Genomic DNA, 14,222 nt, shown 5'->3' with positions numbered 1-14,222 from the left:
ATAAGCCATTCAATCCACAAAAAGGTTTTCCCCGAAAATCCCTCACATGCGCATGACCCCAAAAAACCCAACCAATTCACAGGCCCCAAAAAAGAAAAAAATTAAAGCGAACCCCATTAACTATTTATAAAATTTTGCAAATTGTTATTGTTAAGCTTGCTCGTTTACTTTGCATGCTACCAACCACCAACACCACAACAACAGCAGCAACATGAGCAGCAAGCAACAATCCAGCAGCAATCAGCAACAACAAGTAAGAACTTACCTAAGGGACGGCCCCAACCACACACACACACACACCCACAGGCACACACACTTGTACTACACACACAAGCGTAGTCATAACAATTGGAGCCGCATTTAAATACAAATTATAGCACACGAAAAGTTAGCGGCCATAACAAGTTACGGCTCGCAGGGAAAATGGCCAAAAAGGTGGTTTGGCAACATCCTAGACATCCGCTTTCTAAATGCTCGCTTCCGTTGGGAGTCGGCACCCACCCACTGCCTTAAGCACCACTGTATCTCCACTTGGCCCCACCACATGTGGGGTGTGAGCCACGTATCTTGAATTCTGAAAGACCACATAAATTTATTTTTTTCAATTTGCTGCAAGAAAAGGCAGCAGCAGCAGCAGCAACAGCAACTGCAGCGGCAACAACTTTATGAAAAATGCAAAAATTAAACGCAGCTTGCCACACCCATTTTGCCATACACACAACCCACTCGAGTGCCCCACCAACTTGACCACTGCAGCAGCAACGTTAAATGTTTGGGCTTTAAGCCGTTTTCGTTCGAGCCATGAACTTTTCCTAACTTTATTGTAGCTTGCTTGCTTGCTTGAAAATCAATTTACATATTGAGGGGTGAGCATGTTTAAGCTGTAATAAATTTAATAACCAGCACATGGAAAATTTTGCATGGGAGAAAATAAAATCATTACGTTTACTTGACTTTAAATTAATTGTGCATAGCTGAATTAAATCTAAAAATTATTCAAAATTTAAATATACATTTTTAAAATTTAGTTCACTTTAAATAAATAATATCTTTCTCAACTATAGAAATAGTTAACTGAAAATGAATTTAAACACATATTAAGTATACGCATGGATAGCCCACACGTAGTCACTAAGATAGCCAGCATGCATGGTCACCAGGCACCACCGAACCTCGTAGATAAACCAACTCACATCGACCTAAAACTAACAATGGCTACATTAATCTGACAATTATTTTCAGAGGAGCGGGTATGGAATCACGGCATGATTTGCTCGCTAAGAAGCTAGAGCGCGAGATGCAGCAGCAGCAGACGCAACTGCACCACCAGACGCAGCAGCACCACCACGCAGCAGCGCAGCACTACGGCCATCAGACAGCGCACCACCAGCACCACCAGCAACAGCAGCAGCAGCAGCAACAACAGCAACAACAGCAGCAGCAGGCACAACAGCAACACCTGAGCCACCCCCATCACCACCATCAGCCGCATCAGCAACAGCAGTTTTTAATGACGCCGACAGCAACCTGACCCGGCGGCAACTTGAGCCACCACTATGCGACGCAGCACCACCAACTCCACCAGCCGCACCACATCTACTCGTACGTTCTGCCGGCGGTCAGTCACATAGCAGCCTGATGACATCACATTTGAGTTTGAAAATAGAGGCAAACAGAGCTCCGCATGCAACGGATCCATGCGAGGAGGCAAACCTTTAGTTCTAGATATAAACAACAAAAAAAATATTTAAAAAATCCAAAAAAAAAAAAAAACAAAACAAAATGGAAAAAATGCAAAAAGAAGTTAATTTATATGTGACAGAAACAAAAGAAAAAAGCAGACCCCGTAACCCAGTTTAGTGAAATTTTTCGACAGGCAACAAAAAGGATTGTAGTGGAAACCAAAAACGGGATAAACTTGTAGTAAAATATACAATTTACGATAGATCGGAAGCTGAGCGAACTACTTAACTAAGTTAGTTGCAATACAGCCGATATGCCCCTTTAAACGAATACACACACATATATGCATAAAACTATATGTAGAAATTATATATAGCATGCTGATCAATAATTTGTTGGTTATTTTACTCCTATTTAATGTTTTTAGCTTGATCAATTGATTTTGTTTAAGAGTTTTTGTTTAAAGTTACTATATTTGTTTCTTTTTCTGTTACAACTCCCTCGTTCATCCTGAAACTTACCGACTTTCAACAAATGGAATTGAGACATGAAATTCGTATTCTTTTTGTAATTCACTTTTTTGTTTGATATATCAAGCAGTGTAAGGGAATAAAATATTAACAAAGTATAAGGATGAGGAAGAATATATAATTATAGCTTAACCGAATGTGCCCTTTAAATAGCTCTCTTTCTAGAATTATGAAAAATAATACGAAACAAAAAACCAAAACAATTTAAATATATGCATTAATGTAATAATTGTATGACTAGTAAGGTAATTTTCAAAATGTTACTCAACAAGAAAATTCTACAAAACAACCACAACGAGTAGTCGATGTCATCGTATAAATTTAAATTTATATTGAGGAATACTAAAAGCTGGTTTCGAAACTTATTTGTTAAAAACGTAAGAATAACGAAATTTAAATGTGAATTTGAAATTAATCCGATAAGACCTATCGACGATTTGGGATGAACGTTGCAGGTGCGCTGTAGTGAAGCAAAGACTCGAAAAAAATACGACTTTTAAAAAACAACAGGAAAAGCTGATACGAAACTTTAACAGAAACTGGCACAGGACACTCTAAACTTTCCGCCCAGAAATATGTTTTCTTTCACCATTTTTGTTCAGAATTTTCTGCGTTTCCCCTACAAAGACTTGAACTTTACTAGAGGGCCCCCAACCTAAAGGACTCCATCTAAATAATGAGAAACTATTCCTATCTAACTTTCGAAATGCTAGAACAATCAAATCACATTTCTTGCTAAACCAACGATCGCTTTAGTGTGGGGAAGGACGCAGGATGAGATCGGTTGAGGAGAGATCGGAAATAGTGGGTGGGTGGGGAGAGTGAAGAGGAGGTAACAGCAAACAAGGACGAGTAAATAAAATCAATTGCATATCATCTTTCGTAGCAAGCACAAATCGAGAATGTGTAACTACAAAAGGAACAAACAAATTGAAGTGTAACTAAACGCAAGAAAGCAGCAGAAACCAACTATTATTAATGATACAAGAATGTAAAGCTTAAAGGCTAAATACTATATATAGTTAAATATGAAAACAGTTTACATGCAAGCTTTTTACAAAATAATTTTCAAATGTGTTTTAAAATAGTTCGTTCAGCCTTGTTTAAACCAATTTAAGTATATATATACGGATAAAATCTTCAAATTTTACCAAAGTTGTCCTTACTAATTTAACAAGTTATGTTAACCACTTCACACACAATTTGTTAAACAAAAAACGGAAGAGACCACGAGTAAATCAACTAATTTTAAATGTTTTTTAAAGCTTAGTTTAGGGTAAATGTGACTAGACATACCAAAGGCATATTTGACAAAAAAAAACAATTGTTAAGAAAAAATATGAAAAAAAAAACTAAAGAAAACATCAATTAATTGGTACATTTTTAGCCCTTTTCTACACATTTTTCTTTAAATATAAACTTATTTAATTTTCTGTCTAATTTTAGTCGAATGTAAAATGCATATTCCGTCCAATTACATTTCTTGCTTTCCTCTTGCCCAAAAAATCATCTCTTCGCCAGCATCGCGTTGGTTTGAAAATAAACATCGTCATTCGAAGTTAAGAACAGAGGTCTACTTATAAGTCTGCAATCCTAACACACACACACGCACACACTCACCACAAAGACAAGTAAATTAGTTAAAGTTTTAGTGTATAAGCAAGATGAAGCAAATGTTTAATTATACATAATATACTAATGCATATCATAAAATTGCGCCTTTCAAAACAATTAAGAAAACAAACAAACAAACAAGAAGCCCGATGACGGAAAACAAAAACAAAAATATTTACAACTACAATTAAGCATACAAAACAAAAGAAAATTAATAGAAGCTAAAGTATGAAACAAATATTTTCGAAATTAATTTTTAGCGCCTAAGAGTGGCCGACGAGCCCAGAAGTATGCAACAAAAGCAATGGAAATACGCATAGGTGTGTGAGTGTACATGTGTGTGTGTGTGTGCACCTGGGGAAAATCTTGTGCAATTTTCATTCACGACAGATAGCTAAGAGGGAAAACCAGCGCGGTGGCAAGGTTGTTCAATCCCCACCCCAAAAAGAAAAACCGTTTCGAGGCTTGATTTCAAGACATTCTTTAATCTAAATTTCATAGCTATATACATCCAGATAGATATTGGAAATATCTCAACAAAACCAGAATATGAAAACCTAGCTCGTAAACGATAAACTAATGAAAGCTAAATTGAATGAATGACAGAAAACCTAAACTAAACAATATGAATTATGGGAACATTATATGAATATATATACACACACATATATTAAAACATTTTTGAAACAAAAGAAAACTAAATAACGATTACAAAGAAGAAGAAAAAAAATAACAAATACATATCAGCAAACGGATAAAGAACAAAATGAGAAGAAACTTTTACAAGAAAAATTATTAAGGGAATATAAAACCGATATGTTTTGATGTGGTTTTAAATTTTTAAACATTGTAAGCGTAAAAAGGCAGAAAAGCAGTTACCAAAAAAGGGGGAAGAAAGCATAACTGAATGAAAGCTTAGTAATAGATTATGAAACTACTTACATAAATGCTATCTATATGCTTACATAGTAACGGCATATCTACATATGTGGCAGCAGTAATAGAAAGACAGTAAACCGTAATACTAATGATAAAGCAGTAACAGTAAATATTCTATTTTATTGTATTGTATTTATTGTATTTGCTATGTTTTGCGTCTCGAAAATATTTATCATTGCGTACTTCTTTGTTTAATTTAAGTTCCCTTCCAAATTGCCTTATGTTTGCCTGCAAAACTAAAATAAAAACAATTCAATACTAATTTCTAAGTAATTTATATGTATATGTATTGTATACCTCTATTATAACCCATATATAAATATACTTATATCATTTGTGTAGCCTTAACTTAGAACTTTTCAATTGACGGTATTAATTATACATAATAAAACTTTATATTTTGTTCGTTAAACAAATTACTTATTGTTTCATTCATACTCACATACTCGAGAGAAACCTTTGAAGAAACGAATTTTAAATTAGTGAAAAATTGAAACCAACTACACAATTACATTTACTACATATATGAGAATCTCTCCCCAATTAAAGTTTTGAGTCATTTGCGGGGGAGCAAACTAGAAAAGCATAATACTCAACCACAACTGGCTATGAACAGAGCAGAAGAAATCGCTGTACATTTGTAATACATGAAGTACTATGCATATCTATATACAGATATACATATGTATAGTATCTCTAGAAAGTTAAGTAGGAAAGGAAACTGATATTAAATATTGAAAATATCAAGGCAGAGGTAAAAAAGACCAGCAGAAAGATGAAGATAACACAAGTCGAAACATATCAAACTCGTGCCCGATTAAAACTATATATACACATATATACATACTATATATAAATGAAAAGCAGCCACAAATTATGCGCAGCAATTTTCAATGGTTTAAAAAAGAAAATGATGAAATTATTTAAAAACAAAAACGAAAGTCTAAAGGGAAAATGCAATTTTTATTTGCATAACTCAAAGTTGAGTCTACTTTTATCAGTAAATAATACAAAAATAATGATTAATATTAATTAAAATATTAAAACTATAACAAATGGCAGAGTTTTGTCTATTTTGAGGCTCATTTATTTAACATTTTCGAAAAACAAAAATACGACTTTCCTTTTAAAAATCGAACAAAAATCTTTTGCTAATATTGTAAAAAAATTGATTTTTCAAAGCAAATGGAAAATAAAATATATAGCTAAATATTATTATAAAACTTACATAAAGCAGAAACAAAACTCGTATATATATAATATAAATATCAGCCTTGTTCTTTATATATATATTTGAAAAACCAAAAAAATGAAAAAACCATACAAAATATTAATAAATTATTAACTACTATAAAAAATGATACAAAACGTAAAAAATATTTAGCGAAATATTGTATTGTGAGTTTAAATGTATTGTTGCATACGAAACCAAAGAAAGACATAACAAATCGGTACAGTTAAGTTAAATATACAACTAAATGGCAATACCAACCGATTGGCAGTGACAGTTGATTGAGAAGAACAGAAAAAATGAACAGATCAGAGGCAAACCGAACAGAAAGAAGGTGAACCGTTTTTTCACAACAACCAGCAACCAGCGATAAGAACTAAACGAAATTGAATTCAATTTAAATTACCAAACAGATTATTTCAATTCAATAATAGCAGAAGGGCAAGCCCGCAAGACAAATTATACAATTTGATAATGATAATATTTTCAAGCGATCTCGATCGAGGGAAGCACAAACGATATGCCCTGCAGCTGAAGGGAAGGAGAACAACCAATCGAAGTTTGCAGCTGGCGACAAATTATAAAAATAATAATACAAATAATAAATAAAAACTTTAACAATTGTTTTGTGTAATTGTAAAGAATTGGAATTTAATGTGCTACAAAATGGTTGGGGGTTTGGTTTGATTTGTATTTGTATTATGCGCTACATGAAAGGTAAGTGATATAAAATTTATTTATAATAGAAAAAAATAGGGATGAGTAAATTTAAAAGTTACTCATTATTAAAAAGAATTTCAATTAATGAATTAGAGATTTTATGAATTAAGAAAAAATTAAAGAAGGTGCATTACATATTCGATATAGCTGCATTTTGAGTGGCTGTGCTTATCGCCTAACTCTCTGTCCGAATGATCTTTGGAAACAAATGGCTAACCCCTCAGATGGCAGACAAACGTGTTGATTGTCCAAGTACAAAAATCCCCACAATGGGTTTATTTAAGTCCAGTCCCAAAATAATCAGGTAAACAGAAAGAGAACCCGTCTTTTGTTTGCTTTGATCTCTTTACGTTTTTACCTGTTGAAGGAATGGAAAAATGGTTTGCAAATTTTGTTCCACTGAAGCACCCTGTTTCGAGAGAAGCTGTTGATTGGTTTAGATTCATTATCTCTCACTCAGTTGTTTTCCGACCGAGCAACTTGAAGGTTGTACAATGAGAGCTCTGTGTTGCGTTTTGCTACTCGTTTGGTTCTCGAGCCAAAGCGAAGCTAAAGTGTCCTGCAAGGACGAATCTGGAAACGATGTAGATTGGTAAGTTAATCGGCATTAGTTAACAAATTTGTTTTACTAGGTTTTGTAAATTTACACTATTTGAAGTGCTTGCTAATAAGCAGCTTCTTTGTTAATATTGACAATGCCAGCACAAATTTTTTGTTGAACTGAAGCTGTTGTTAACAAATAAAAGTACCTTTGCAAAAGTGGTAAATAAAGTTTACGTATAGTATTACTAAATTCGCTAATAAAAATATTTAAAAATGTAAGTGCTTTCTTTCATGAGGCTTACTACCTCATGATAAGGAATTTCTTTTTTGTTAACAATTAATATAACATTTTTAAATGCATTTTTTAAAGGTGGCACCTCTACAAGCTGCCCAAGCATTACCAACTTAACAATTTGGGCAAGGACAGCAGTGGCCTGAAGTACCTGTACGTGACCAGCCAGAGCTACGACACCTGGCAGATGTCGGGGAAGTTCATCAGTGATCCTCAATCCCTGCCAGCCCAAACCCTCAACCCACTGAATGCTGATCCCAACCACACTTTGCTGGCCGCCTACAACGATCAGCTGCCCAATGGAACCGTCTTCAGCAGCGGAGGACATGCCAAAGGAGTGGTGGCCAGCGATGGAGTAACGGCGATTTGGCTCGTTCACTCGGTGCCCAAATACCCCACGGTTCCCGACTACACGTATCCCACTTCCGGCGAGCAGTTTGCCCAGAGTATGCTCTGTGTTACTCTGAAGGCCGAGGATCTGGAGAAGGTGGGCCAGATATTGGTCTTCAACGAACCGCACTTTTACTACGAAAGGAATCCGCTGGTTGGTCGGTCGGATGAACTCTTCCCCAGTTTGGAAAGGGCTCTGCATGGTCAATGGCGTACGGAATCGCCTTTCCAGAAGGATGTGGAGATTCGCAGCTTGGATGGCAAGAAGTTCCATCTGTTCGGAAAGAGTGGGCGTGCCAATGTGGAGCTCTATGCCGACGTGGTTGCTCCTACTTTGGATGTCAGTCTGTTTGTGGAGGCTTGGCGTGATGGCTCCGGCAATCTGCCGAACAGCTGCGAAAAATCCGATAAGGTTCTCAACGTGGAGGGAATTTCCAGCCCGGAACTCTCGGTGGACTTTAGGACCACACAGGATCACTCGAAGTGGGCGGTTTCCCGCCCGACGGGCGTTTTAATCTATCATTGGCGCGTCGGCGGTGGCGATTGGATTTGTGTGGGTGACATCAACAGGCAGCAGGGGCAGTTGCAACGAGGCGGAGGAACTGTGTGCCACAAGAGCTCGAGGGTCTCCAATTTGTATCGCCAGCTGGTCGCCAATTACGACAAGTGTGCCGATGAGTAAAAACTCCTTATTTCACCCAATGTTTATTAAAACACCATACACATAAATAAAGGGAATACCTACGTTCAGCAATAAATAAATTATTTGGCTTGGGAGAGTATAAAAAAACCAGTTGCAGAATTTATTTTGTTTTGAACAATAAAACAAATTCTTTAAACACTTTCAATTTTTCTTGAATTGCGCCATTTCTCCACATATATTTTGCGATGGTTTTTTGAACTAAGTTCTACTACTAGGTAGGTAGGTACTAAAACTAGGTGGCGCGAGTGTGAAGTAAATGTGAACTTTTTTAAACAATAAATAGCGACCCCTATGTTTCACTTTTTGGCGACAAGTCTGATATATACCAAAAAACTCTGCACTTAGTATGACCAGTTGGCAGAAAAACACAGAACAGCTGTTTACGAAACCAAGCCAAACAGCGAAAAATATTCACGATTCGAAAACCCTATATATTTAACAAGGTTTAAAAAAACACGATTGGGAATACATCATCGATTTTGGGATGTTCTGCTGCCTACGCACCTGTCTGAATGGCGGACAACTGAGGAAACCAGTGGCGGCGAGTCGCCTCCGGGAACCCGATGTTCACCTGGACGCAGCGCATATGGGTAAGATTATATTCCATGAAGAAAGTTTAAAGCACTGTGGTTATCATTATCATATATGATAAGTAGGCTGCTATTTATTTGAACAGGACTACTATAGTTCCTAAGGAAATCAAACTTTAGACTGTGGGAATAAACCCAATGATTTGTTTACGGGGATACCCAATAACCATTATAACCATTAGTAGCAATAAAGATATCATTTTTCTTCATAATCATATATGATAATGATACAACAGTGTTGGATATATAGTAGATTTTACCAGCAAGTGATTTGACTTCGATTCATTCTTCTAGTTTAAATCTATTCAAATATGATTTTGATGTGACCTATTTAATTTTGAAGTGTTTTATAATCTTTTTCTTTCAAACTGATCCCTACATTTTATTTGTCTTTTTAGGACCTGATGTAATCCTGCTGTCACATCAACTGCGGGTAACTGGAACGGGAGGCGTTTTGGCCACAGCTCCTTTGGTCCAGTCTAAATCATACTTCGAGGTGAAGATCCAGCATGGAGGCAGTTGGTCCGTGGGACTGGCAACCCGGCAAACGGATCTCAGTCGGAAAAGTGGTGGCGGGGACCGGGAGTCCTGGTGCCTTTGCTCCGATAATGCCACGCGCCACAACGATCAAGAAGAATTCCGTCCGGTGGTGCAGGCCGCATGCACCACCCAACCATCGAGGACACCCAATGGAATCCTGAACAACAGCGCCGCCAAGGCAGCTGGACTTATCGCCATCGAGGATCTGCAGCAGGAAGATCTCCTCATGACCACTGGAGTTGCACCATCGGATGTTGGCATAGGAGATTCGTTGATAACTTCACCGCAAAGAGATTTCCCCGACGAGGGCGATATTGTGGGCGTGGCTTTCGACCATGTGGAGCTCAACTTTTATTTCAATGGAAAGAACTTGGAGGTGCCCTTCCGAAATGTGCGAGGAGCAGCATTGTTTCCAGTCATTTATGGTAAGATTTTGGTTAATTAAAGTAAACCGAAGTTAATTTACTATTTTTAGTGGGCAATGGCGCCATTCTGGACATTATCCTGGACAACTTTTCGCATGGTCCACCGCCTGGTTTCGAGCGCATTCTGCTGGAACAGTCGCTACTTTAGATAATCCAAACGACAGCCTTGAACAAATTATCAGCTTGAGAACAAAACATTGAAGAGATAAAGAACACTTTGTAACCTCTCTAGTCCTTATAATCCCCAAACCATAATGTATTTGTTTTAATTTATTAATATTTTGTAAATTATTTACGTAGCTTGACCTCGCGACTGCTTTTGTATTATACACCGTCACTTGTATCTGTATACAGATACGAAAGAATTTTTTTGTAGGAACTAGATCGTCACCAATCAATTCGAAGATTCTTACACATTCCAATTTACAACGGCAACGTACTCGAGCACGGAATTACCTAACTAACTATAAGAATATATATGTATGTATATCTAAATAAATTGTATCTACATGTATTTAACGCTTTGAAAACTGATAAATCCGCGCGCGGACAATAAATCAATGTTATGTACTTAACTTTATTGCTGATAAGTTTTCATAGTTTAGATTGTCAATCAAAATTTGGATTACTTTCGAAAATCGTTTCTACAAATTAAGAAAATTAATGGTTGAAAAGAGGAATGATATATGTCCGGAAAGGGGGAGATCATCCAGATTCACATTGGCCAGGCCGGTGTGCAGATAGCCAATGCCTGTTGGGAGCTATTCTGCCTGGAGCATAATATTCTGGCCAATGGAAGACTTACGCAAGGATCATTAGACGAAGCATTTCTCACATTCTTCGAGTTCACGAGCAGTAAACCATGTGTGCAGCCCCGACTAGTTATGATCGACGCGGAACCCAATGTTATAGGTTAGTTTTCTATTTATTAATCTCATATGTTTAGGGTAATTAAAGATTTTTCTTTCCAGATGAAATCCGTGTTGGCGCCTATCGCAATCTCTTCCATCCGGATACTTTAATCTCGGGCAAGGATGACAGTGGCAGCAACTTTGCCCGGGGTTACAACCTAATGGCCAGCGAGTTACTCGATCGCTCCATGAATGCCATTCGTCGCGTGGCTGATCGCTGCAGGAATCTCAGGGGTTTCCTTGTCTTCCGGGCAATTGGAGGGGGAACTGGCTCTGGTTTGGGCACCCGCATAATGGAGAGACTCGTCGAAGACTTTGGCAAGAAGACCGTTGTAGAGTTTCTGGTTTATCCATCGCCTTCGTAAGTTCTATCAGTTTTGATTTGGTTATATACGTATACGATGATCTTATATTTACAATCTTTTAATCTTACTTCACCCCAGGATATCTCCTGTTATTGTGGAACCTTATAATGCCCTGCTTGCTGCTCATTTCTCCATGGACTGCACCGATGTCTCGTTCATTGTGGACAACGAAGCGCTGTACGACATCTGTGCAAATACCCTAAATGTTCCTGCTCCCACATACACGAATCTGAATCGAATCACTGCACAGGTGGTGTCCGGTTTCACGGCATCTCAACGATTTGGCGGCGGATCGACCGTGAGTTTTCAGGAGCTGCAAACGAACTTAGTGCCATATCCGCGAATCCACTACCCACTGATAAACTACGCACCACTGGTTCCCATTTCGCACTCCCAATTCGTGGACATGTCGACGGCCCAGCTTACGGGTCAGTGTTTTCAGATGAGCAACCAGATGGTGAGGTGCAATCCATCGCACGGCAAGTACATGGCCAGTGTGCTTCTGTACCGCGGCGATATTGCACCCAACGAGATCAACACGGCGCTGGAGAACATCAAGCGGAACAGGTCTTTCAGATTCGTGGACTGGTCGCCCTCGGGCTTCAAGATCGGCGTGAGCCCCATGCCGCCGTGTTATGTTCCCGGCGGTGATCTGGCGCCCACCAATCGCGCCTGCGTGGCCATCTCGAACAACACGAACATCCGGATCGCCTGGTGCCGCCTGGTCAACAAGTTCGACAAGCTCTACCAACGGCGGGCCTTCGTCTATCACTACGTGGGCGAAGGACTCGAGGAGGGCAACTTCAACGAGGCCTCCGAGAATATATGCCAGCTGGTGCACGATTACCTCGAGGTGGATGCGTCCGCTCCTGTATCGCGTAGGGACTCCGATCCGGGTGAAGACTGAAGCTCCTTAGGAAGGTGGTTCTTTCAACATTCATACTACCATTTTCTCCTTTTTATCGTAACAAAAAGAACATAATAAATTCGCTGTTTTAAATTCAAAAAGCTTTTTTTCGGCTTACCTTTAGATTTCTGTTATTTAAAGAGCAATTGCTGTCTCGATGACTTTATTAACAACGGCTTGCGTTTCTATACTCTTAAAAAAAAGGAAAGCTTGTGTCACCATGTTTTAAAAACATTACATCATTCAAATTGAAAAAATCAGCGAAAAAAATACAAAATTTTCTTTTAGATATGCCACTTCAAAATGTGAACAAAATTAAAAGAGTTTTTTGATTTGGAAATTTGGAAAGGGGACGGACCAACGGACAGACGTACACATCTAGTTCGATTCAGATCGTGATGGTCTTCAAGAGTATATATGTATGTTTTATGGGGTCTAAAGTGTCTTCTTCACTACGTTGCAAAACTCTGAATGAAATGATAATTGCCGCTGCAAGGGTATAATAAGAATAAAAATAATAAAATGTTAGAGTAAAGTAATAACAATAATATCTATAAATTAAATTTTTCTCTGGTGCCAGAGAACTTAAAGATTCACATTTCCGGAGAGTATTTCCAGATTCGGTCTACGAAAAACACCCAACCCTTTTGTTGCCTTTCTTTTTTGAGGCTTTCGTCAGCTCGAAACCGTTGGCTAAATTAAGTATTTATGGTTGGCTAAAACAAACATTGACCCAGCCTGTAATTTGCGTTGCTTGACCCCAGAACCGAAAGCCAAAAGAAGCGGGGGGCGATATGGAGCCGATGGGCGTGGCCATCCCGTCCGATACGGGGGTATAATTAAAATGATCGCAGCCCGAGGGTTTAGCACGTACCGAGGCAAAAGTCGCGCTTATCGCGATCGCACCCAGGGCAAGGTCTTCCCGATCCGGCATCTTCGGGTGATCATCATCCCGGTCCTCGATCGTCCCTTAACCCCTTGTACCCTTAACCCCCTGGCGGCCACTCCGATTCTACAGTGTGTGTGACGTGACTTACGCACGCTTAAAGCGCGATTATCGACGAAGGGATCTTGGCCAGCACGCAGAGACCGCTCACTTGGCCATCTTATCAGCGGAGCTGGCTGGCTGGTTGGATGGCTGAGTTTTGGTGTGGTCCTTGCGCAGGATGACCGCTGTTATTAAAGGCATTATCATTATGAGATCCCGGTGCCTTTCCGCCAATTCCTTTGTGTGTTAACTGTTGCTAATCTTAAATTGAAGTCGAACCTCTTGCTTTTGTTTTACAGCGTGAGAACCGCTGCGTGTGGTTTTAACTGAATCTTTCTTTTTCCCCGACTTCCAGGGGGTGTTAATGAGCTAAAGGAAATGCCAAAGGACCACCTTGAGCTGAAAGTTAGGTGGAATTAAGCTGTTATTTCGATCGACATGGGCTAATAAAGCAATTTGGCCAGATTGCCAAAAGCGAGGATAGGCATTCTGAAGGGGTGGAAATAAAAAGGAAGAATGGATGGATGGTGGGGATTGACGACCCCTGTGCCACAACATTTGAAATATCTAGTTAACTCTGGGGCCGCTCTGACCTCCTTTATTTATGCACTAATCCGTGGGAAATGCTCGTCGAGACACCTGGGGCCGATTTATGCCACAAACGAAACGAACAAAAGGAACAACAACCATTGCAGCTCCGCACCCGCTACAAAATAGTCAAGCATAAAAATTAACATTAAAAGTCGATTAATAAATGCTCTTTATTATGATTTTTAGCTAAAATTTAGTTGCAATGCTAACATTAAATAACTTAGTTCTGCAATTAGCTAAGGAAAACAAAAGGTGAAATG

General features: G+C 38.7%; 4 protein-coding genes across 4 annotated transcripts in view; all 4 read left to right on the top strand.

Annotated features, from left to right (window-relative positions):
* The window catches only part of LOC108087129 (protein couch potato), a gene marked incomplete at its 5' end in the record, with an annotated part of 50,982 nt that extends 45,800 nt beyond the window's left edge, over positions 1–5,182 (top strand). The window contains 2 exon segments of the mRNA XM_017184326.2: positions 205–253; positions 1,245–5,182. Coding sequence (XP_017039815.1) covers positions 205–253; positions 1,245–1,531 — 336 coding nt within the window.
* Positions 5,183–7,191: 2,009 nt separating this feature from the next.
* On the top strand, positions 7,192–8,700 carry LOC108087076 (plancitoxin-1). The gene is made up of 2 exons (XM_017184254.2): positions 7,192–7,309; positions 7,631–8,700. The coding sequence occupies exons 1-2, from the start codon at positions 7,212–7,214 to the stop codon at positions 8,622–8,624; spliced, it is 1,092 nt and encodes a 363-aa protein (XP_017039743.1). The 5' UTR covers positions 7,192–7,211; the 3' UTR covers positions 8,625–8,700.
* A 311-nt stretch (positions 8,701–9,011) lies between these two features.
* Positions 9,012–10,780, top strand: LOC108087370 (SPRY domain-containing protein 7). Its single transcript, XM_017184711.2, has 3 exons — positions 9,012–9,235; positions 9,634–10,200; positions 10,251–10,780. The coding sequence occupies exons 1-3, from the start codon at positions 9,130–9,132 to the stop codon at positions 10,346–10,348; spliced, it is 771 nt and encodes a 256-aa protein (XP_017040200.1). The 5' UTR covers positions 9,012–9,129; the 3' UTR covers positions 10,349–10,780.
* Positions 10,781–10,801: 21 nt separating this feature from the next.
* LOC108087369 (tubulin alpha chain) lies at positions 10,802–12,484 on the top strand. The gene is made up of 3 exons (XM_017184710.2): positions 10,802–11,112; positions 11,172–11,472; positions 11,555–12,484. The coding sequence occupies exons 1-3, from the start codon at positions 10,887–10,889 to the stop codon at positions 12,381–12,383; spliced, it is 1,356 nt and encodes a 451-aa protein (XP_017040199.1). The 5' UTR covers positions 10,802–10,886; the 3' UTR covers positions 12,384–12,484.
* Positions 12,485–14,222: the final 1,738 nt, after the last annotated feature.

This window comes from Drosophila ficusphila, unplaced genomic scaffold (genome assembly GCF_018152265.1).
Source record: "Drosophila ficusphila isolate 14025-0441.05 unplaced genomic scaffold, ASM1815226v1 contig_791, whole genome shotgun sequence".
NCBI classification, from domain to species: Eukaryota; Metazoa; Arthropoda; class Insecta; order Diptera; family Drosophilidae; genus Drosophila; species Drosophila ficusphila.
This window is presented reverse-complemented; position numbering and strand designations above follow the sequence as displayed.